Source organism: Apis mellifera, linkage group LG12 (genome assembly GCF_003254395.2).
Source record: "Apis mellifera strain DH4 linkage group LG12, Amel_HAv3.1, whole genome shotgun sequence".
Lineage (NCBI taxonomy): Eukaryota > Metazoa > Arthropoda > Insecta > Hymenoptera > Apidae > Apis > Apis mellifera.
This window is the reverse complement of record NC_037649.1, coordinates 2,214,587-2,241,865: the sequence shown is the minus strand read 5'-3', so window position 1 is coordinate 2,241,865 and position 27,279 is coordinate 2,214,587. Positions and strand designations below refer to the sequence as shown.

The following is a 27,279-nucleotide window of genomic DNA, read 5'->3' as shown; positions in this document are numbered from 1 at the left end:
AAGCCAATTCTACAAATTCACTGAGTATTCACAGTACTGATTATATATCACAGATATGTAGATTTATGGATTTATGTGTGAATTCAATTATTTGTCGAACAACGGCATAAATATACACAAAATTTTGAAGAATATTCCAATATCATATTCAATATTTAACAAATGTCAAATTTAATCATCAATGTTTTTAAATTAAATGTTTTAATTAAATATTTTAAAACTCAATTTCTCTTGTTTTAATGATATATTATATTATAAACTTTTGAAGCAAACAAAAATCATATTCTATTAAATAATAACAAAGTAAATGTATGTTTAATAAAATTTCATTGAAATCCTAATTATGCAAAACAATTTAATATTTTACAATTGATAGAAATAGGTAAACAATAGAAAACAATTATTTTAATATAATAAAATATCATAAAATAGAATAAATTCAAACAATAAATTCGTTTAGATTTCGTACAACAAGTGACGGTGAAAATTCTATATCCCCAAGGTATTTAGTGAAATCAACGAAGAGCCTTCGAATGATTCGCCCACACTTTCCTCCACTTCGAGTGAAAACGAGTGAAAGATAAAAGGAGAGAGGAACAATCGTGCCACACGCTTCCATTCTGAATCTACGAATGTAAACCAGCTGGGTGAACGACTCAATTACTGAATAATCGAAAAATTTTTGAAAATTGGAAAAGAAACATGAAATAAGTTATATTTTTAAGATAAAACTTAAAAATTCGATTTCGATTATAAGATATTAATATATTGAATTATCTTTCGAGAGTAAATAAAATTGTTGATTAAGATTTATTTATTAAGTTATAATAATAATTTAATTTCTTCTTTTAGAAGAAGTGAGATGCATACGAAGTAAAATAGTTATATCTTCGTTACACTCTCATGTTTCATCTTGCTTCATCTTATAAAAATCTCAACTGCTTACTTAAAACTTAATTGTTTTAATAATAAATATATAATGGTATAATAAATATATATAATGGATAATAAATAAGTTTTAATGTCTTACGAATGCTTTAATTCTATTTATTATATATAAATTATTGTAATATGATAAATAAAAAATCTAGTTATTTTCAAAATATAGAAGATATTTGTTGAAAATATTTCGCATTTCGAAAATACCTAATTTTTCCATTTTCATTATAAATAGTATTAGGAAACAATAGTTAATCAAAGACAATTATAATAAAATAAAAATGTCATTGCATTATAGTATAAAAAGTGATAAATATTAAAGTATTAAATTATTAAAAAATTATATGTTATGAAGAATTAGCAATAAATAAATAAAATATAATATGATTAATTATTGAAATTCACAATCATTATGATTAATATTTCTTCCATTTTTTTTACAACTTATATAAAAAAAATAATGAATGTAAATATACTTTCATTCCAATTGTAAAAATTAGATTAAATTAAACTATCTACACGTATATTTAATTCCTCATTTGAGAAGAGATCTAATCAAACTTAACTCAAAGTTAAATCACCCATTCAAATAAATAACTCGGCTATTTCTTCAAGGTCAATTGTTTAACTGGTTTGATTATAGAAAATGCAAATGATGAAAGTCATGAAGCGGAACAACTGTCACCTGATTCTCACAATTAACCATCGCTCTGGTGTATACGATTTACATTCCGGGGAGGGAACGAGGAAACATGGGGAAAAATGGTGTTTTCCAGTACTGGGAAATATTTACAGCTCGAATCGATTAATTGCATCGACCTCGGTGACTGGTTGTGTTATGCGTGCTGCTTTTAACGTCGATGCTTGGGAATACTTGCTCTTGTGTTGGCGCAATTACGGATTTAAAGATTGACAGATTTTTAATTGTGATTATAATAGACAATAGTAAACAATTTTGTCTAAATTGTTTGGTAATCTAAGTGTCTTTGAATATTTTTAAGAAGATTCTTAATTCAGTATATAATAAATAGATTGTGGATAAATGATAAATAATACACATGAAAATATATAAATAATATTTAAATAATAATAATAATATTATTAATAAAATTTATACAAACGTATTTATTATTTAATCTTGTTTTTGAATTATAGTGAATTTTATGCTAGAATAATTTTGTTAAAATTGAATTAATTCTATTATTTATAAAACGAAATCAAATATTTTGTATTCTATATAAAGAATGTTCATTAATAGTCGAAATATTCCGTGAAAATATTGGAAAATTTTCAGAAAATACAAATAATATATGGAAAAAATAAAAGGTAAAAAAAATCAATCGTAAAACATTTTCAAACTTGTGTTTGCATGCATCATTTTGAAAATAAATAGATATCAAATTTTTAAAGATTATGATACGTTAAGGAATTTATAACTCAAAAACAAAATCAAATAATATATATGTTTATATAATTATATAAATTTTTTTTTTAATATTTCCATAGATAGATTTAAAAATCCACAAAAAGAATTCTAATTTAAATGATAAATAATTTTATTTTGTTTAAATTATTTAATAATCTTGAATATTTTAATGTTTTTTTTTATAAGACTTTTAATAATTAAGATTTGTGAAAAACAATAATTTTTAATATGATTTTAGAATAAAGAAAAAGATTTGATTTATTTATTAGATTTATTAGTAGATTTTTAACTCTATTTTAAAAGATTTTGTTATAAATATTATAAATTATGAATTATAATTGTCTAATAATTTTTTACATTTAATAACCTGAAATTTTTTTATATTTAATATGATTTTAAAATAAATATAATACAGAAACTTTATTTGTATTAATGAGTAATTTGTTACAAAATATTGAACAAAAATTATTATAATTTTAGCAAATATAATATTAAATTATATTTATTTATAATAATAATAAAGAAGAAAATATTTGGCATATGTTAATGATTCAAAGAATTTTAAAAAACTGTACAATATCTGTAAATTAAAATTTTTCATTAGATATGTTTAAAAGTATGTTATAACAAATTAATAATAATTTTTTATGAAATTTACCTTTTCTCCAACCCGCACGGCACGTGCGCTGAATGTGATGCCTCTACAAAAACTTTCGTATCTTCTGGCAATAGTCCCGCCATTGCAGAGTCTGATGTTCTCACCATGAACTTGATGGAACGTCAGTGGTGGCAGATTGTTAGTGCCAGCACTGGATGATCTTGGTGCTGTTAACAATCAAATAAATGTGACATGTTAATTTAATAATTTCGAAGATTTATTTATAATAAATATAATCAATTTCATGAAACAATTTTAATTCTTTTTAAATTTCTCCAATATATTGTAAAATAATGCAAATATATGAGAAGAATATAAAAATATTATTTATAGTATTTGATATAAAAGTATTAAATATTTTTTTAATTATTAATTAAATATAATGTTTTAAAACTCATAATAATCGAAGAATTGAATTATACCATAAAATATAGTATACCAATATCATATAATTAACTCTAATAGAACCCACGAAATTGAAAGATATATTTATCAAAGAAGACTCATAATCTTGCCAACAGAAAACTAAAAAGGAACCGCTAGCGATCGATTCACATATCTAATAATTATGAAATGTGATTTGAATCAAATTACACGATTTCTTAACGAAATTCCAAATAATTGATATATCGCTCTGAAAAACACTGATTTTTAAAATGAACTTCAATTATTTTTAATTTCGACATAACTAATATATAACAAAAATTAATATGTTTGAAAATTAGATTTACGTAATAGCGAAACCGATTTTTAATTCCAATATACTTTGATTAGAGCTTGGAATTTCCTTTGTATTTTATCGAACATTAAAAAAAGATGAGTGGAAAAAAAGAATCAAGAGTCAAAATATAAACAAATCATTTGTGATATATCAAGATATATATGCTATTTTGCTAATAGAAATGTGTGCATATGTGTAGTTATATATTGGACAGAATTTGGAAAAATATAAATGGAATTTGATAAGATTTTGATATTGTTCTATTATTCAATTTAAAATTCTGAGACTATAAATATGAACAGATAATATTGAATGCGATCGATATGAAAATCAAGATTATTATACTATTATAGTACTATCTATAGTAAGAGTAAATTAACTAAATAATATTGATTGATTTGTATATTGTATTTTTTTCTAAAGTTTCAAATTCTTATCTAATCATAAAGTTTATATTATTCAATATCATACAGTTTGATTCATGTATATTTTTATTATGAATTACAAGTATTTATGTTACAACATGTAAACAGTTTTCTATTGATGCACGCAGAAACGTATATAAATTGTGTTGAATAGTATACGTGTCAAATAATATAAACAGATCCTAAATCTGTTTATATATATCTATGTCAAAATTAGTTCTAATATCTGATAAATATTTATTTTATATTTGATTTTATGATCTATTTACTTGTACGATCTATACTATAAGAGAAAATAGAATAGAAATGTAATAGAAGCAGGTTTCCGAATAATACAAGGGTATCAAAATCTAACTCGATGCTACCCGAATTTTTCCGATCCTTCCCGAAGTCTTCGAGACTTGAGCAAGCCTAACCTCTAGTAAAATAGCAGACACTTACGTAAATCGTTCTATGTAAATCGTGCGTAATTATCCAACTTTTATTGTGTTTCTTTCCAGAAATTCTATTATTGTAATTAAGAAATAATACGTAATAAGAGAAAAGTTTTATAATAATCGGAAAATTCCTTCAAAGCAATTGGTCTGTATGAAACAAAAGCAGCCAAGGAGAGAGAAAGGAAAGTGTGGATACTATGCAGTAGACAGAGACCAAACATAGATGGAATTTGATCGAGAAACTGAAATGCAAAACCACCTCTTGTGGCAGCTCGAGCGTTTCCACTTCGGTATTTCATAACTCCGACTCGCCGATCCGGAATGCAGGAGTTCTGACAGGATATTCCCAGGCTACGTCCAGGATGTTCCCAGAATGGAAATGTAGCCATTTCAGTAGTCCATGAGAGATTCGAAATCGATCAATCTTGTTCGAAGTGTAGAATAATTTTTATTTTTTACTGATAAGTAACTTTTATATTTTAATATATATTTTTTATTATTTTTTGATTTCAGATATAGCGTTTTCTTAGGTGGTGATCAATAGAAAATTTTTTAACCATATGGAGATATATATTTGAGAAGATTAGATTTTTGTAAATTTTTGTGATCTTATAAAAATTATATTTAGCTTTGATAAGATTTTTGTTAAATTAATGTGATAAATTAGAAATAAGTTGTTCTAGTAGTAATGGAAGTGGGTCAAAATATATATAATACAACCCAGAATATATATAATATATATTTAATCTTTTATATTATACGTTACTTTTTAAAATAATTTAATAATTATTAAAAATAGTTTAATTAAAGTAAAAATAACTAAATCGATTCAAAATAATCTGAATTGAGCATTAATGGTATAAATATTTGATACTAAAATTAATTTTTGTAAGTAATTTTTTATCTTAAATAATAAGAATGAGCAAATTTAAAATAATGATTATTAATTTTGACTTGTATTGATTTGTGATTGAATATTATTCAATGTTTAGTCTACTATATGAAATATAATTAATTATTTTTACTCCAATTAATTATTTTCACTCCAATTAATTATTTTTTACTCCAATTAAAATAGACAAGATAAACATAAAAGGAAGTTGATAATTTTGATTATTATACTCTGCATACAATATTTAAGATAATATTTTATCTATTTCGTTCAGGGTACAACTAATTATAATTCAACAATCGTAACAGAATAACTTAATTAAATGATAACATAATTAAAGTTCATTTAATACTATTAAAATGACACAATTAATTTTTAATATAATAAAATCATCAAGATTATTTCTCTTAAATATAAAATATATAAATAAATAAAAATCTAAACTACTCTAAATTTTTCAAATACAAAAATATATATATTTCAAAATATATACATATTCTTTTTTTTTAATTTATCTTAAAAATATTTATAAACGAGCAATGACTCTTCGCTCATTGATTTAATATGATCGAAAAATAGAATATTATTTAATATTTCACGAATGAAAGAAAAAAAAAAATAAATGAATCATAAAATTCTTATTATCAAAATTAAAATCCTTACGATTTAAAATTACTAAAAAAAAAATCACTAAATTCTTATCACAAAAATTCTCACAAAAAAACAATTTCTCTACATAAACATAATCAAAAATATATATAAAGTTAGAATCAATCACACAATTTTAGAAATAAAACAAAAAAAAAAGTAGATCAACCAACAAAAGATTTTAACAGACGAAAAGAAAGAAATAAAAAAAATCTGGGAACTAATGTGGACCACAACCGTCACGAGCGGCAGCCCAGTTCCGACTGACTATCGATATGCGCACGAAGGCGGTGTGTATCGCCTTCATCGTACGTGCGCCACGCACCGGAAACCGCACGCTACTCGAGCGGAAGCAGCCGCGGCGTAAGGAGTATCGGCCGATACGCTTTCTCCGGGAGCGGATGCACGCCGAAAAGCGCCGTTAACAATGACAGGAAGCGTGTGCCACTCCTCGACTTTTGCAGGTTTCCGCCGTGTCCTTATGTTCTACTGGTCGTGTGCAAATTTTTCTCACTGTAATTCGTTTTGCGGTTACCATTTGTTTTGATTAGATATGATACTGACCATCATGTGATAGACCATATAGAAAGAACTTCCTTTGTTTTTCACACTGTTTATTTGGTTAAGAAATGGTGATAATGCTTGTGTTTCAAATTATTGGAATTTTTAAATTTCTTCAAATTCGTGTGTTTTCGATTTTTAATTGCTGCATTTAAAATTAAATTTTACACGACTTTATTATTGTTAAAATTTTGTAAATATTTATATTGTATAATTTTATTATTGTTAGAATTTTATAAATATTTATATTGTAATATTATAAATTATTATAAAAATTTATGTATAATTTTTACAAAATTGATTTTTTAAATAAATAAAATTCTTCATTCAATAATGTACAATATAGATAATATAATTTAATAACATTTTCATTGATTCACGTGTTATCTTTATTCTTAAAATCTCAAATTATTTTTTATATTAATTTTATATTAATTTTTTTAATTCATTATACAATAATTTTTATCAAAATGATCCTTTATGAATATTATTACGAACTTAAATGTAAATATTTCCTTTTTGAAAGAAATATCGTATTCACTTTTCCAAAATAATTGCAATATAAAATTTCAAAATTTCAACAAGTGAATTAAAAATCATTATTCCATTCTTTTCTAAAATTTATTATATACATTTACGTAGTTAATTCATGACTTTATCAGCCACATCAGATACAGCATAAAAATTCCATAGAAAATCATAGAAAAAACTTGCGCCACAATTAATTCGAGTTGCAATTAATTCGCTAACGAACCGAAACCGCGGTTTCAGTTTCTCGATCAATCGAAGCAGTCACGATTCATGGATCAGCAGGCAAAAATAACAACGCGAACAGATGTCAGTTTCTCACGGTCTTACCAAGAAGACTAATATAGAACCAGTCGATTGATTTTAATTTCTAATTCGTTTGTCATTCTGGCGCGAACAAAGTTTTTATATCTTCTTTTCCAAGAGTAGTACCGTTACAAACTATTTTTCCAAGATTCAAAAGGGAATCTTCCACGATCGATAATCGTTCTGGAAGAAACGATCGCGTGCAACCCTTCGAACGATTGTTCCGCTTTTTCTTCCTTATTTTTCAATACAGGGTCGAGGAATTGCGTTTTCGTGAGGTAAAATTGTTTTGGTGGGAAAGATTTTTATTGAGAGAATTTATTTTGATTTATTTATTTTGTTCGTTTCAGTCTTTTACACGTGTTTGTTGGTTTTCACTGAGAGAGATACTAGATATAAGGAATGTTGTTTTGTTGAAACAGTTTGGTAAAGTTTCGAAAGCAAGATTGAGAGTGGATTGCTGGCTAATTGAGAGTTTCGATATCTGAGGATGCAGTTATTGGTAATTGGTTGCAATTTGAAAACTTGAAGAATTGAAGCATCAAGGCTTTCAACCGATATTGAAGAATTATAGAGTGTATATACATTTTGGAGAAAGTTTGATTTTTGAATTATTTTTATGCGATTTAGAATTTGTGACCTTTGTGTTATTCTAAACCCTAATTAAAAGTTTTTCTTTATATTTTATTATTTTTCTAAAAATAAATATCATTTTGATTTTATAATAATCGTGTGAAAAAGATTAATGTGTTTTTGATAGAACTTCAATTTTATTTTTATTTTTTATTTCATTCTGATTTCAAAGTGAAATTTTAAAATGGATATTTTATCGATAAATTTTAAAGAAATATTTTTAAAAAATTATTTTTAATATCAACATGATTATATCTTATTATTATTCAATAATTTAAATCATACTTTTGTGGTGAATTTATTCATAAATACAGGATGTATTTATATCTGCATAAAAAAGAGGACTGGATAATTCGTTTCCGGTTAATTAGAACTCTATTGTTTTATTCTCTTACTAAACTCTCACGATTCTATAATATCACAGATCTTTATCGATATATCGACAATGGAGTACCGTTAATATCGAGAATGTGTTTATCGACGATTTATAAGAAATATTCTTTCTATAGAATTCATAAATCAATACGCATTTTTCAAATTTTACTCATATATTCATTATGAAAAATTATTAATAATCAATATAATTCAACAGTTTTTGTTAACTTTTGCATCTAACTAAAATACACTAAAAATTATACAAAATGTTCTAAATCTCTTTTTTTATAAAAAGTTATCGAAGATACAAATAATTTATATCTTCAAAAAATATAAAAAAGAAAAATCGTAATTAAATTTTTTGCTTAAATATTTAATTAAAAATTATATAGAATATTTCAAATTACAAAAAATTGTTATCTCTCACATTTTGATCCTTCTAAATTTGTAATTTCTTCAAAATAATTCACGAAGAAAATTCTAATTAAATAACTAAAAATATTTCAAATTTCTTAAGTTATGAAAAATTACTCAATTTTCCTTGATTCTTCTAAATTCTTCTACAAAATTTTCCAATTACACATGACAAAATAATATTTTCACGAGGAAAATCTTAGTCAAATCTCTTCATCTTTGCTTCATCATTGTTATTAACGGCCCACACGAGACTCGTACTCCACAATGACTGAATTCCGCCGGATGGACGACAGTTGGCGCGCGACGACCGCTCGATTTCACGCGGGAAACGAGCGAAGATTCGAATTCAACGGGACATCAGGCGGCGGTTGTTGTCGATTCTTGGACGATTATCCACGCCAAGGTGTGTTTCCTCGACGCGGTTTCCTAGTCTCAATCGCAATTCACCGTGGGAATACGGAGATATGTACCGTTGCATCTCTTCGCCGTTCTCGTTCCCGCCAAACCAACCGTGATTCCATTTAGCCTCTGGTAATTGTCGCCTCCTTGTGGTCGAGGGTGGTCCATACGAATGGAACACAACGAGCTTTTCCTCGGATCTAACCGTGGATTAGTAATGGAGTAGTAGAAGAACGAGACACGCGTCGATGATGAAACCAGTGTAAATTGCGGAAGAGGATTATGAAGATCGTGGAAATGAGATAATGGTGTTATAGCTTGAAGATAAGAAAAAATTAAGATAGAATTGGATATTTATTAAAGATAAGATTAGTGCTTTTTTCTATGATATATAAAAATATAGTATTAATTGTAAAATTATAAAAATGTAATTAGAGTAAATGATTCGTTTGATAAACATTTAATTTATTAAAACGATTTGAAAATTTGAAAATTTTTAAATATATATTTCGAATGTATTTTTTAATTTTCTTTGCATTAAGATTTTTAAAGAATTATTTTTTTTGGATAAATTATAAAAATTATGTTTCAATAATAAATTGTTATTTTTTATTTCAACAATTATCAATTGTTAATATTTTAGAATGTAGAAACATAATATTTTTAATATCTATTTTTATATTATAATGAAACAGAATCATTATTAGTCATTAAATAACTATCAATTTTTAATACTTTCTATAATGAAAATGGAAAAATTATATTATTTCATTGTGTTTTTTTTTAAATAAAGACTTTAAATTTTAAGATTAAACTTATTTTAAAAATGTAATAATAAAAAATATAACTTTATATATTTTTAACTCTCAATAGCAATCTTGATTTATATCGGAATTAAAATTTCATTCTTGAAAATTTTATTTCCTTCAAAAAAATTTTTATTTTTGCTGGAAATTATCAAATAAATATTAAATATACATATATTTAATTGAATAAAAACGATTGTAAATGAAAAATAAGTATTCTAGAATTTTTTTAAATCATTTCTGAAAAATTATAAATTATAAAAAAAAGAAAGAATTATAAACAAACTTAAAGTTTTCGAAAACTCAAAGTTACAAAAAATATCCTTATCGACCAAGCGTTAAAAAATTCATTAGATTATTTATTCAACTATTATTTATTTTATTCAAATATTTTATTATTTTCCTCAAAAAGAAAGAAAACAATTTTTATTCTACATTTATAAAAAAATATATTATCATTGTTAGAAAATATATTTCAGTAGTAAAGATTCAAATAAATTGATTTTAAAATTGATCGTCGATCAATTGATGAACTTTGATGATTGCATCGATTATTGTTTCATCGTAAAATCGGTCCCTTGAATTGGATCAATGATCGATATGGAAACGTGAACATCGTTAATAAACGATACACACGCTTTGTAATACTATAAAAGTATAGCAAATCTTGTATAACAGAGATTGATGATCCAATGCTCGATAAAGGATGTTTTTTCAATTGAGATTTTATCTTATAATTGGTATTAACTAATAACTAGTGCTTATTCAGTGTAACATATAAATAATTACTTAAATTATTGTATTATAAATTTTCTATTATATTTTTTTTATAAAACACTTTTATTAATTTCTATTCTATTTTAATAAAATTTTATTTGTTTATATATTAATATCTTTTATTCAATTATTAAAGATTTCGTTAATAATTTTATTTTATAATTATTCGATTTTAAAAGATCTAATTTTAAAATTATGAGAATTTGTAATTGTTGTATTTAAATATTACTTTCAATGAAAATAAATAATAGTGTAAAAATATAAAATAGTATTAATTTATTATATGAGTATTTTTCTAAAAATTGTTTTGTTAAACGACATAAGAAAATAAAAGAAACAGTATCTTGCGGTTTAATATCTCAGATTAACCGCAATCTCGATTAACATCTATTTAACATAGAAACCGCTAAATCCAGTTTTCTTAATCGGTCTATGAAATTAATTTATCGTTAATTAATTGATATGAAAGCACTTGTTCATTGATAGTTTTTAATGATTATCAATTTGTTTTCATTAATTAGTTTAACATTTTATATGCATTTTTTAAATTAATTAATATATTATATATGATATATGATTTATATGATATATTTAATATATTATTTCTTTATCTGTTATTTCTATATTATACATTATCTATTAAATTTTTTAAATAATATAATTATAATCCTGATTTTATAAATTTATATTTTTCAACAAATATTTTTTATTAGATTAAATATGTATTAGATATATATTATTATTTGAATAGACATATAATAATTGCAATTATTTTTATTATATTATTATTATTCTATATGTAATAGCCTTATGCATTCTTATAGAAATTGAAAATATTCAGATTTAATTTCCATAAAATCATAATTTTTGTATTATCATTAATAGGTAATGATATATGTATAATATATAATATATTTTTAATTATATATATTATACACAAATGATTAAAATCTGAAAACAATTATCTAAATATATATAATTATATTGCTATTTGAATAAAAATTAATATTAATTTTAAAAATATATTTCACTTTTTATGGCATAAAAACAATATATTATAAAATTAAATTTAACTTCATATTTCTTATATTAAACTTAAATTAAATTGTATTTACTTTAATAATTTGGTTTCTAATGTATTATATATAGCTTCAATTTGCCAATAAGTCGTGCCACATATAATAAAACGAGTCATCGGAATTATATTTCTATCTGAATAAAAACTAAAAAATTTTGACAAAAGTATTTTATATTTTTTAATAAACATTAATATAAAAATTTCAAATTTATTAAAGCCAATTTGATAATTTTGATTTTCCGATATTAAATTTGAATTAAATTCATTTTATATAGAATATAATTTTCTATATAATATATTTAACTTTATATACTATATAACTATTCTGATAAATAAATGTTATATAGAAATGAATCATTGGAATTATATTAAAATTGAATAGAAACTAACATTAATTTTGTTAAAAATACAGTACATATTTTTTAACAATTATAAAAAATCTTAATTTATTGAAGTTAATTTAACTTATTTTAATTTTGAATTTTAATAATAAATTTGAATTAAATTAGATTTATTTTACACAGAATATAATTTACTACATAATATATACAACTTCAATACCTTATATACATACACAATTTCACAATTTGATAGTAAATCATGTAAACAGACGAATCGGACAATATTATTATTTGAATAAAAATTAATATTAATTTTGCTAAAAGCACTTATATTTTTAATAACTGCACAAACAAATTTTGAAACTAATTTGATTTGATTTATAGTTCTAATATTAAATCTAAATTAAATTAAATTCATTTTATATAGAATATATTTTTCTTTATGATGTATATAACTTCATGCTATTTTATATAATGTAAGTACACAACTTCACAGTATTTAATATAACGAAATAACTTCACAGTATATACACGTGAAGTATGTTACATTTCATATGTACATATTTTATATAATGTAAGTACACAACTTCATAGTGTTCAATATAACGAATAACTTCACAGTACATACACGTGAAGTATGTTACATTTCATATGTAACATACTTCACGGTATTCTATATAATGTATACTATACATTATATTCCTACCTATTGCATATATGCATATACATTATATTTCTACCTATATTCATAATATTCTATATAACGTACACAACTTCGTAACATAACCTCATGACAGTCATCGTGTAAAGAAACAATCCACTGTGAAATCCGTAAATCATAGTGATCACATTTGATCGATCACGTTGTTGTAACGAGGCCACCTTATTCGAGTCCCGATTTTCGCGACCGCCGATCCCGAAGCTTCGTGACCCTGACAAATTACGATTCCCGCAGGTGATTGCAATAAAATCTGGTTAATTTTTACATGGTTACATTACCAGCGTGTTCACTCTTGGATGAAATTGAGCTACGTTCTGGAACCGGTTGCCGCGAGCTCGAAGACGAACTGAATCGATGATTCTAGACACGCGTGCGATCTTTCGAGAAATCGATACGTATAAAAGATGAAGCGATGAAACATTCGATTCAGGAATATGATTAATACTTTCTTTTTCTTCTGGAAGATTTATGAAACATTTATTGGAAAGTAAATTTTAATGGAATTGAAAGAAGGTTAGAGAGGTAAGTATAATTCATTGAAGAAAATTTTTGCAGATGTTGAAATTGAATTATTATGATTGCGAATTAAATTATTTTGAAATATAATTTTGAAAAATAAAATTTTTAAACGTGACAATTGTAATTTCTCTAGAATATTGATTAAACAATTTATATCATAAAAATCAAATTAAAATTTGTAAATTGATTTAGCGTAGTCGGCGGATTGTTAAGAAATGAACAAATGACCAAGAGGTCAGTTGTCGTTGAATTAACGGTACACCAATGGGAAAGAAAGCGTTTGGCAGGTGAAAGTGAGCAAGAAAGCATAACAAAGACACGCTTTGCTGTCTGTTGATTTACCAGACTATAATTAATGTTCCACGATGAAACGAACGAAAGGTATATTTTACGTTGATCTGATTTTCGTAACAAGAATGTTTTACTGGTCTAGTACGAAACCATTCTGGGAACTATTAACATAAAATTTTAACATCGATAGTTGATGTTTCTTCTGCATTTAATGATGATATAAATTTAAATAACGAAATTCATATCTCTTTTAATTTCATAACGATTTTTATCGTTTTGTTTTATATTATAATCTTAAATTATATCATATATGTATTTATATTTTATAATAGAGATTAAATAAATTAAGATCTTTTGTGTCTGATCTTAATCTAATATCTTAAAATTTAATTAATTGTTCTTTTTAATTTAAAATAGATTTGTTTAATTATTTCTCTAAAAATATTTGTTTATATTTCTATTTAAATAACAAATATAAAATTTTCTTAATTATTATTATAAAATATAAAAATTATTATAAACAAACTAAATATGAAATTAATATGAATGATTTCGATAAAACTTTTTAAACATGAATTGCCTAATATTCATTAATTAGCATATTTTCACGAAAAACTTTCATCTCAGAAATTTTCGCATACAAATATTAAGTAATCGCAAAATTTTTATTTTTTTTTTTGCAATAAAGAAATATATAATAAATTAAATAATTACTTATAAATTTTATTTGAAACACTCTTCTTTCATAAGCTACAAATGAGATAAAATTAAAATCATGTTGCGAATTGAAGTTAAAATTTCCAGAAAAAATATCATAAAATTCGTAAATAAACATTTTTTGTTTAATTCTTATTCTTCTTTCGGATTATTATGTGAAAGTTTATGCAGAAAATTTAAATACAAAATGCAAAGATATAAAATATAAAATGTATATTATGATATTTCAAAGATGAAACATATTTTTATTTCATTTTTATTTCTATAATTTCATTTATCAATCTTCAAAATCTAATTACAACTCTTAAACTTAGATGATCATTTTCAAAACTAAAAAAAAAAAAGAGAATATTGGAATTGTGACTTTTACAAAATCGATATTTACAATTTTTTAGTTTATTAAATGAAATAAAAATAATATTAACACTAAACTAGTGTTAATATTAGAGATTTTATATAGAGAATATTAATATATTCGTGAGACTTTTTTAAAGAATCGATTTTAAATAATAAAAACAAAAGTTGTTATAAAAATATTGGTAAAAATTAATAATATTAATAAAACTTACTTATTAAGTTATAAGTTATAATCACTTATAATTGAACTTTATATTAGATGAAATGAGTACAGAAAAGTAAAACAGTTTTGTTTTTGTCATACTGCAGTCTCATTTTGTTATTTTAAATGATTATAATTTACATTATCATTTTCATATAACAACTTTTGTGTTTATTTTTTGCCTGTAAAATCAATCCTTCAAAGGTATCCAAAAATATATCAATACTTCATATATGTCTATTCAAATATTATGTGTCTTTCATCAAAAAATAAAAAGAATTTTTAAAAAAAGTTAAAGATTGCAAAATTGGTCGAACAATAATATTTACATAAATAAAATCATACATACAAATGTAAGAACAATGAATTTTGAATCAAATTTTGAAAATCAATGATTTGACCGATAATTTAATTTAATTTAAAAAAATCATAAATAATTCTTTTTCTATATTTCTTGAATCTTCTTTTACCAAAAAGATAAAATTTCATTTATTTCGATATATTTTTTAATAACAATCTTAATAACCTTGTTTTGGAATGAGTTTATGAGTGCTCATGTCATCATACGCGAGGAATAACACATTTACCGTCATCACAGATCTAAACGCGAACGCGTTTCGCCAGGATCTATCGATCGCGCGCGTAAATCGCGAGTCAATGAGAGTCTTATGCTAGTAATTGGTCTATGCCCGCGCCTATGTTGCCATTCGCCGGTTCATCTCGTGGGAAACTCGTGACACACATTTGCACGGAAGTGTATTACCTCTCCTGGATCCTTGCATCTGACGCGTATACATATACATATTGGCGCTCGCGCGTTCAAAGATCGCGCGATCTTGGATCGAAAATACTCGATGCTACCGAACGACTACACCTCGAAATCATAATCAAGTTTGACGACTTTTATTTTTCTTTCTCTCCTTGCTGTTTTTTGTAGATATTTTATAAGTGATATCTTGTGGTGAGAATCTGAAAAGTTATTTTTGTAACAATTTTTGTAACAAATGTCGTTTTGCAATGACTATACTTAAAATTTTTTTCATTAGTAAAACTAACGAATACTATAATAAATATTAAATGTAGATTAATATTATAATATTAGAAATGGAAAAACTTTGAAATTTAATATTTTAAAAAATACTTTCCATAATAAAATTATAATAATTTTAAATGCTATATTATATTTAAAAATTTTTCTTGGTAACAATCTGATATTATTTTTGTAATAATTTCAAATATTCTATAATAATTATAATGATAATTATATATTTTAAATTCTTTTTAGTTGTGAAATTATAATAGATACAAATTTTAATATTAGATCAGTCAATTGAAATTCTTTAAAATTTAAAAAGTTTTGAGTTTTTCGAACTTTGAAATTTTCTGATTCGAAATTCTTAAAATCCAAATAAGAATAGTTTGTATATATAATAAGTTATGAAAATATTCTGATGATATTAATTTATTGTTATTTTTATTTAATTAATAGAAATTTAATTTAATATTTATTTTAAACTCATTTTGATTATTATTTGGAAAAATTGTAAAATTTACAAAAAAAAATAAATTGTATTCCCATAATTGAAGGATATTTATAGAATGTCATTATTTTTAATTATTTCCTTTTCGAATTATCAATTTAATTTAATTTTTATTGGAAAATTCTTATTCTGAGAATTATTGATATAATCGAGTAAAAATTTTTTGTAGATCAACATCTAATACTGAAATTGATATCATAATCCAAGGGAAAGTGGAATTCCAAAAGTGAAACTTAGAATGAATATACTCTGTATTAAACTTCAATTGTATTAACAATGGATATAAAAAATCTTAACTTTCTCTTTTTATAAGCTAATTTTACGAACATTCAGAATTTCAAAAAAAATTTAACAAAACTTTTTTGATCGATAATAACATTCATCAAAAATATTCTAAAATAAAAAATATAGAAAATATTTCAATCACAAAATATCTAATTTCTTAAAATTTCAAAAAATTCCATTATAATAATATTTAAACTTCATAATAAAATGACTCTTTAAAAAAAAAATTTCAGCAGATCTCATCAATAATATTCTAACTCTATTCCAAACTTGACAAATGACAAAATAGATATACCATCACCGGAAACAGTTATATATGAAGTCTAATCTTTTATTTGAAACAACAATTCTATCTTCTTCCAACAAAGCAACAAACCATTAAAACGTTTCATTTATAACACACATATACAGACATTCCAACATCCAATTTCAAGCGATAATACTATGTTACACGTTGCTACACCCAGCATTATCACAGTGCCAAAGTGAAAGTAATTCGTTGCATAGGGAGTCAATGTAACAATGGGCTAACCGCCTTCGCGATGTGAACGCGATGTCCTTTGCACGATGTAAATAAACGGAGCCTTGACCGAGCCAGCTACCCTCCATTCACCGTAATACGTATCTATTTCTGGGATACTGGGCGCGAAAAATCACTAGTAGAAAATTGCGCTCAATTGACGCTTCCTGATGAATTGCTTGGCTCGATGAACCCTTTTTATCGTGAAGGAAAATTGGCGTGATAAGAAAAGTGTCTCGGTAAGTAATACTTATAGTTCGTTAGATGTTATTGTTTCACTTTAATTTCTATTTTGATGTCAATATTCTATTTTAAATATTTAAATCGTTTCCTTTAAATAAAATTTAAAATAATTCAATAATGATTGAATAATAATAATTCAATAATAATTGGTTTTGTATTAATATTAAAAAAAATATTAAAATTATTTTTCTTGAAATTAAATTTAAGGTAATTTAATAATACAATAATTAGTTTTGTTTATTTATATATAAATAAATCGTGTAGTTAAAACAAATAAATATGATTATTTATTAAAATTAAATTTTTTCCCAATATACGTTTTTTATTTCATGATTTCAATTATCATTATCTTATAATTTTTTTTATTATTATTTTACGCAAAATATTTCATATTTTTTTGATCAAGAGCGGAATTTATAACATATAATGAATTAAAAAAATAAAAAAATATTCTCTGAAATTATTTCAAAATTATAAGCAAATATTTACTATTTTTCTTATTTCTTAAAATATATCACTAATAATATATAATTAAAATAGTATCATGCGCCAAATATTTTGTTTGTATCAAGTAATCAATGTTGTAATTTGTTAAATTCGTCCAATTTTTTCAATTCAAAAATCTCGACTCAATCTATTTATATGATTCACTCATAAATCGAGTTACAATAATTCCCAATTTCTATAACGATTCTACAATTTTCCCAGCAGTAGAAAATCATCGATTCATGATTACTAGTGTATTCATACGTATTATAATATTTATGTTGTTTTCTCACGATAAAAAAAAATGATTGTGTGAATTAAACTTCATATATATATATAATAAAGAAATTGATATAAAAAAAATATTTTTGATAATAATAATAATATTAATAAAATAATTAATAATAATAAAATAATATTTTTGATAATAAATATTTTGAAAAATATTTTTATTTATTAAATTTGGAATAATTAAAATAAATAAAAATTTGCATTAGATGAAATGAGAAGACGCAGAATGAAAGAGATAGAGATTCTATTTTCACCTCGCTTCACAAATTTAAATTGCTTATTAAATCGATATTTTTGTTTATCAAATTTTGCGTTTGTTTTTTTATTTGTGTTCTAAAATTAACTTTCGAAATGCATTTTACGAATACATTAATACATCAATCTTGTATAACATCATCGAGTTGACATCACGAATCGTGCTTCAAATAATTATGTAGTCGAAGGAAGAATGATTATTTGAAATAACAACGAGAACAATACTGGACGAGTCTTGCGTAATTTTTTCAAGATTGATTGACAACAATTGTTCAACGAGCTCATTCACTTTTCCAACGTTCTTACTGAGCAAAGTGAAATAATAGCAAAACATTATCAACTCGTTTCAACTGTGCGGTCATTTCAAGTTCAAATTCATGTTTAACTCGTCCATATATGTATACATGGATGATGATATACTTACTTAATTATAAACTGTCAATATTTTCGTGAAACATTTTCATCAATTTTAAAAACCAAAACAAGCATAAAAGTTGATATATAAAAATGTTGATTGAGATTTATTTATTAAGTTATTAGTTATTATATTAAACAAAATAAAAGATAAAATAAAATATTTTTTTTATTTTTACTATTGTCTTTTCATTATGTCTCCATCTCGTTTCATTCAACATAAACTTATTTTTCATAATAATATTATAAATAAAGTTTTTAATTATTTGTCACTTCTTTTGGAAGAAACTGAAGTTATTGTTTCAAGCACAAAATTAAAATTTATCTATACAATACACAATAAAATATTGTTATATATTTGTTATTAATCTTGAATATCGAATTAGAGAAATAATTAATTTTTAAATTTAACTTTAATTAAAAAAATTAAAAAAACCTATAAACTTTTAACAACGAATATTTTCTTTGTTAAATAAAAATGAACCAATATAAAAGTTCCACTGTAATAAATCTTGGAAAGTCTTAAAATTGTTAAAGATCTTGGAAAGTTAAAATATTATGAATAAGATCTTTTGATATTTTATTACCATTTATAATTTAATAGATAAAGACATTTGTATACCCCAATTTTTAGACTTATCATCAAAATCAATTCTCCAAAACAGATTCCACAAATATATTAACATCCCACCCTCCGATCTCTTCCTTCGACCCACTCGACTCGTCCACTCCAAGTACTGTTAAGCAGAGCCACACCGAGGAAGTTCTAGTCATGTTCACCGTGCGCCGAGAGAATCGTACACAGTGTCAGGAGGGGCCTTGTTCCCACGCCCGACGCCGTGATCTTTGCCGAGCTACTTAGTCCTCGGCTAGAACGAGCCTCTCCTCGTCTCTCATTCTCCTCGTCCTCACTCGAGATCTATGGCCGTTCCGCTGCCTGACTCACCGAAAGGTGAGCGTGCTTCTCTCTTCGATTTGCGACAGAGACGGGCAAAATTTTAACGGTTGAAGTCAAAAGAAGAATAAAGTCGCTACAATATGTTACTTCAATACTTTATTATTTATAACGATCGTATAATCGGGAGATTATGACCGAGGTTATACGAAGAATCAATATATAATACGATATAAAAGTTATGAATAAAAATATTCGAGCACTTTAGATAAAGCTATCATTTGAAGTAATTTTATTCGAAACTGGTTATTCTTTCTTACTTACAGTTTCAGCTACTGCTGTTATCCTACGAAACGGATATACATGCAAGGATACACATTTCTATCCTTGCACGACTATGCATGATTACGTAAGATGGCAACGCGAGCGAGCCTCAAGGCGCGTAATAATAACATGTATTTGAATCAGTGAACGGGAACGGGAATAGGAGTGGGGATGAGTTTTGAAGAGCAGGAAGTTTGGTTAAAGATCGAGGATGTTTGTGGTTGGAACGTGTTGCGAGGAACGGTTTTGGAGAGTGAGTGTTTGAAAGGACGAGTGTCTGGGTAGTGTTTGATGCATTTTTATGAAGGCAGATGATAATATAATTTCGAAAAAAGTGGAAATTTAATTCAATTGAAAGAGTTATTAGATCTTGTATTTCATCTTGGTTGAGGGAAACAGAAGGAGGATATTTTATCATCGATTAAGAAAAATTTGAAATTTAATTTAATTAATGGAGGTATAAATGATTATTAAATTTTGTTGGCTGTTCCTATTAAGAAAGAAAGTTGGTAAAGAATATTTTAAAGAAAAGATTGAAAAGATGAAATCTTTTTGATAATTTTTGAGGATTGTTAATTAAAAAAAATTGATATTTAATTTAATTAATAGAATATTAATTGATTCTATTTTAGATTAGAATTTATATTAGTGTTTGTAAAGAGACTAGATAAAGATATTATGAAAAAAGAATTGAAAGGATTAAGGATTTGGAAAATCAAATATTTAGGAAAAATTTTAAATCTAATTTAGTTAAGACAATTATAAATAATCATTATTAAAATTTGAGATTGAGCATTTTAAAATAAATCAAGAAATATTAAAGAAAAAAATTCTCTGTAAGAAAGAGATGCTCTTTGTTTCAAACAAAAATCACAAAACAAAATCTTAGAGTATAAGAAATTATTATAAATACAAATATAGTAAAATAATTTAAAATAAAATCTAATTGAGAGAATTGAAATTCCTATTAAATTTTTATGAAATATTCAAATATAATATATTAGATTATACACCACATCTCTTCTATTAAATTAAACATTAAAAATAATAAACTTTCCATAAAAATATTTTCAAATTTCAATTATAAAAATATAATTATGAAAAGAAATAAATCTTAGAATTTTTCTTCAAAAAATGATAGGCCATAATTTGTAATTCCATTCTACCACAAGATAAGAAAGAAACTTAAAGAAATGGAGATTTGTACGCATGTATAAGACACGATATTCCACCGCAAACGTAACTTCGTCGAGAAAAACAGAAGCGAATACGAGTGAAAGAAAGGCTTACAGGCTGCGTTTGTATAATACATGTGATTAAAGTAATCAAAGAAAGAAGGGAGAGGTTGCATCGCGTGCACGTGATTCACGTGATCATAAACAATTGGTATATTAAGCCCAGCATTCACACGCAAATGTAAATATGTCGGAATGATTAGAAATGTGCAAGGGTCTTCGAACTCGATGGAATTGTAAGAATGTCGAAAAAATCGATGTACTTTGATCAATGTAATCTCAAAAAAATGATAAGATTATTCTTCTAATTGACTGGTTTTTCTTTTTGATTTGCACGTTCAAGATGAATCTTATCGATCTAATTCAAACAACAAACATAATATCGGAAGAGAATGTTTTGTGTTTTCATTCTGATATCGAAAATAATTCCAATTATTTTTTCTTGCCTAAATTCGAGTAACTAGATTTCTTAATTTTAATATCGTTTTGGTAAAATTGAAACAATTAATTATTTTCTTTTAATGTAAATTGTTGAATTTTTTAATCTTATCGAAAATAATTATTGTAATATTTTTTTCTTTCTTCAATTAATTTTAAATATATAGATTTTGATATCATATTGATATTAAGATCAATTGTAATTTTTTTTTAATCAATCTTAATATCTAAATTTTAATTTAAAAAATTTTCATATCAATAATAATTGTAATAGTTTTTTTTTTAAATTAAAGCAAATATTAGATTTTAATTATTTATATATATATATTTATAAAGGATGACTAAGATGTGAGATCATTTCTAAAACTGGAGAAAATTGGATGAAAATGTTTTAATGATATCAATATTATTATTTAAATTTTATGTAGCTATTTATATAAGAAATGTTACAAAGAATGCACTGAAAATTACTATGAAATGAAACAACGAAATTAATTTTTAATTGCTCGTTGCACAAGTATGAACTAATTTAAATGCAAATTGAAATAATAACTAGTAGAAATTTAATGAAAACACTTTCGAGAAATGGAATAAAAATATTCAATGAAAATAATTTTAATTCATTGATAATTACTTTGAAAATGTATTATATATTTTCTTCTATAAAATATTTTCTAATTTAAATTTTATAAATTTTACAAATATTAGATTTCTTTTAAATTTTTTCTTGATCCAGTTTTAAAGCGAAGTCGAATTATTATATTTTATTTTACAAATTTCATTCACAATTTTTTCCATATTATTAATCTTATTTCTAATTGTAAGATTAGAAATAATTATTTATAATTTTATTTCAATAAAATTTCAATAAAATTAATAATTTTTTCGAGCAAAAAATTTCTTATATTAATAAAGAATTTATTTTTGTGAAAAACTATTATTTCAAATATATATATATAAAAATAATTACAATTTTTTACCACTATAAAAGAAAATTTTCCATATTCCAAAAACTTCTATTTCAATCTATTATATAATTATTCCACTGTTTTTCCACACATAGTATCTTGAATTTTTTACTCTAAGAGCTCCAAAATTTTTATTCCGTTTATTCCTTAATAGATTCATTATTTTTCCTTATTATATTCTAAAAATTATTCATTAATCTGATAAATTCATTTATATAATACACTCTTTTCAAATTTAAACATGCTCAAAATTTTTCATATAATTATAATTTTTTTAAAAAAGAAAAAAAAGAAAATTTTCTAAAAGAAACTATCCAAATTTCAAAACTCTTTCTATTTGAATCTCTTATGTAACTCATTGCTCTTTCTATTCCTTCCCTAATCGCCAAATGTTGCGGCACAAATGTGTTCAGGAACCACCCCAGAGACTCGAACCCCAAGGAATCCGTTTAAAAAAATGCCCCAGGACGACAAGTGTATATTCCCATCGCGCCGCTTTTAACGTGGCCACCACTACTGCTCAAGGAACAATCGGATTAATGAAGTTAAACGTTGGGGTGGCCACCCCCTCGATCTTGCATCTGTCGCATTTCGCACGTTGAGGATCGTGGAGACGTTGCGGGGGTGTAAGTTTCGTTTGAACGAAAATAGTAGCCAGCTTTTCGCTCTGACAACAAGATTAACTGCCATAGAAAGTGTACAAATGAACTCGAAAGGGATCAGTTTTCTAAGGGTAGTTAGTGATCGATGAATGATGATGCGGTTTTCTATAGGATCAAGGATCGTGATTAGAAATTTATTAAAGGATTATTGAGGTTTGAAGTATTTAAAGTTAGTGAATTTAGATTGGAATTAGATTTTTTTGAAGGGTTGTTTGATAACGATTGAGATAACGATGGAAGTTTAATGATTAATCAGAAGTATAAAATATTGTTAGTTTAAATTTGGAAATATTATTTTTCTAATATATTTATGATATTATTATTATTTATTTGTATATTATTTTAAAATTGATTCTTTATTAATTATTTTTTAGATATTTAAAGTTTTGTTGAAAATTTGATTTTAGACAGCATACAAATTTTATAATTATTGATATCTTTTGACTTAGGAATTTTAATAATTAATCTAATTTGAAATTGTTAATTAATAAAAATAAAAATGCTCAATGTGATAAGTTTAATTTAGGATTATAAAATAATTGAAATAGAAATTCTAATAAAGAATTTTGATAATTCTAATTTTACCAATTAATAGAAATAAAAATCTTAAATTGAATTATTGATAACTAATATTGATAATTTTCATTTTGCATTATAAATTAAATAGAATTATAAATTGTAATATAAATCCTAAATTTGATAAGTTTGATTAATTGAATTAATTTTAAATTGTGAAACATTATAAGAAAACATTATAGCTTTATTATCTATGATAGATTACTATACTAGATTAATTGATAAAAAAAATAACTTATCAGTTTTTATGATTTCAAAAAAATTAATTTTTATACTCAATGCTTTGAAAAAAATGAAATTTATTTTCTTGAGTTAATATCATAATCACATATATTATTTATCAATGACATTATCATTCACAGGATTGAATCATCCTATCAATAAATTACTTCATTAAATAAAATATTATAGAATATATACGTAAAATAATATATACTATATTTAATATATACTATAATAATATATACTATATATACTATATTTTTTTCTGGAAATTGTTTAATATAAGAATATAATTTCTTAAATATTTAATAAATTATTTTTATAGATTATCTAATTTCGAATGTATGTTTATGCAATATTATAATACGAAAAATATATATTTCATTATGTATGCATTTTCATATTCAACGAATTAATTAAGTTGCGAACGAATCAATTATCACCCACATTTGATTAAGTCTAACATGAACACATTCTGTGTTTTCTGATAGTCTCTAGAGTTTGATACTTCTGATTATTAATTACTATCTTTGATATCTCTGATTATTAATTATTAATTATGACATTATTTATTAATCATTAAATTCTGAACTGAAAATCGTCAAGACTAGACTAATTAAGTTATTATTAGATTTGATTCGTTGCTATAAATTAAAATAAATAATTTTTAATTTGTTGACTTCAAGACTTGAAAATAATTAAAAAAATAATTAAAATAATCTAATGAATTAAAAACACTAAAAGATTCTTTTAGAAAATTGTAAAAAAAATGAATAAATTCATAAAATTATGATACGAATTTCTAAAAAATTCTAAATTACAGCATACAAATATTAAAAATTTAAATATTTTAAAAATATTGAAAGTAATAACTTTTGAAGAACCAAAAATTATTATGAATTGTAAATAAATTTTAAAATAGACCTAAAAAATATATGTAAAAGAGATAAAGAATAAAAATAATTCATAAAAAAAGAATATATTTAAAACAGAACTAGATATTAAAAACGAAATAATGAATGAAAAAAAGCTCCGTTAGAATTATATACGTATAACGCAATCGTTAACTAGGTTCCAACAACGTAACCAAACAATTCATAACGTGTTGCGAACGATGACTCACGCGCGCGCGCGCGCGAAAGCTAATGAAATTCCACTTCCTCGCGCGACAAAGAAACGCGTGTCTCATCGCCTGTTGTTGCGACGAGTCGTGCCTTGTGCGCTAATTTCACCAACTATCCGGTCAACGAGCGGATTCTCTGCCTCGTGACGTGTCGTTCGACAAACGATATTTTTCAATCGTCTTTTAGAAACACAAAAAAGATCCTAGCCATCCAACTATGGCCAACCGAAAACTTCATGAGGGGGAATAAGAAGCAAGAAGGTCATGATTCATGTATAATGTCTTTTACGAACCGGCTGAGAAGAGAGCGACTCAGTCTTCCATTATTCCTGATGAAAGAATAGTAAATTGAATCGAATATGGACGTTGACTGAAGCTTTGAAAGTGACTGTAAATTTAAATGATGATTGTATATTATATACATGTATATTATATATATATAAAAGCAATGTTATGTGTTTGTAACGTAAAGTATTTGTTTACTATTATAAATTTATAATACAATGTAAATTGTAATTTAAATTACTTGAAATTAGTGATTAACTATTTCATAATAATCATTGTATAAATCTCTAATTATTTCTTAGTTTTTATTTAATCTTTTTTTATTTCTTATTAATTATATGTTTAAAAGTTTAAAAATTAAAATATATAATGACGTATAATTGAAACAAGTTAATTTGTAATATATAAATAATTAAATAACGATATAATATATAATGTTATTGAATTATCAGTCAATTAAAGAGACTTGCAAAATTATATAATTAATTATATAATTATGCAATTCATAATTTAATTTATTGATTTAATTCATTTCTGTTATTATTTATTAATTTTTTATTTATGAGTATCTAATCAAATTACTACTCGTTGTATATCATTTGCATGTATATGCAATATTAATTTCTATTAAATAGAAGAAATAAATTCAATATAAAATATATAAATATAATATTTAATATAGTTTATTACAATTATAAAAATTAGTTTTTAGAATGATTAAAAAAAATAATGAAAAAAATTAAATAATAAATATTAATTTATTATTCAATATGTTAAAATAAAATAAAATTTAATGACGACATCTGTAACAAATTTGTATATTGTGATATGATATTGTAACATAGAAAACCGTTAATGTATTTATAAACGTGCTCTGTGCGTGGTAACACGTGTGGGACACCGTAAAAATACTCTAAATCCTTCGCTGGAGGGACTGTCTATAACGAAGGGAAGGGTATGAGAAAAAAAAGATGTATGGATATATCCTGTACTCACCAAAAACATTTCCTAAGAGCCTTAGCCGTGCCACCCTGGTAGCCCTATTGACGGTTAATGGTCTCCGCGGTCGTTGACAAGACAAAGCCAGAGCCATTGAGAATAGTTACGAACAACGAGTTATTGAAATTCAAGAGAGACCCGCGTATTTCGAAGAACGATTCACGACCGAATTGCTCCTTTTATAATTTTCTCAATTGCCTTCTTGGATAAAAGTTGAAAAAAGAAGTTGGTCTCTTTAGATATTACGAGCTGCGATATTTTTATTGATTTAATATATTTTATTATGTGATATTATTTTAATAATAAGCGCGAATTAACACTTTGCAACACGTTTAACCTAAAA

General features: G+C 24.2%; 1 protein-coding gene and 1 long non-coding RNA gene across 7 annotated transcripts in view; one reads left to right on the top strand and one right to left on the bottom strand.

Moving 5' to 3' along the window:
- The window catches only part of LOC724242 (protein neuralized), a 179,758-nt gene that overhangs the window by 14,107 nt on the left and 138,372 nt on the right, over positions 1 to 27,279 (bottom strand). For 2 of the 6 annotated variants that reach the window (XM_006559240.3, XM_001120035.5), the window contains exon 2: positions 3,024 to 3,190. In XM_006559240.3, coding sequence (XP_006559303.1) covers positions 3,024 to 3,190 — 167 coding nt within the window. Of the gene's footprint in view, positions 1 to 3,023; positions 3,191 to 4,865; positions 5,076 to 6,161; positions 6,411 to 26,933; positions 27,203 to 27,279 lie in introns of those variants that run through there. The other 4 variants (XM_006559236.3, XM_006559238.3, XM_006559239.3 and 1 more) reach the window with 4 other exon arrangements.
- On the top strand, positions 4,902 to 5,332 carry LOC107965349. Its single transcript, XR_001705203.2, has 2 exons — positions 4,902 to 5,042; positions 5,120 to 5,332. It is a non-coding gene; the product is annotated as an uncharacterized LOC107965349 (long non-coding RNA).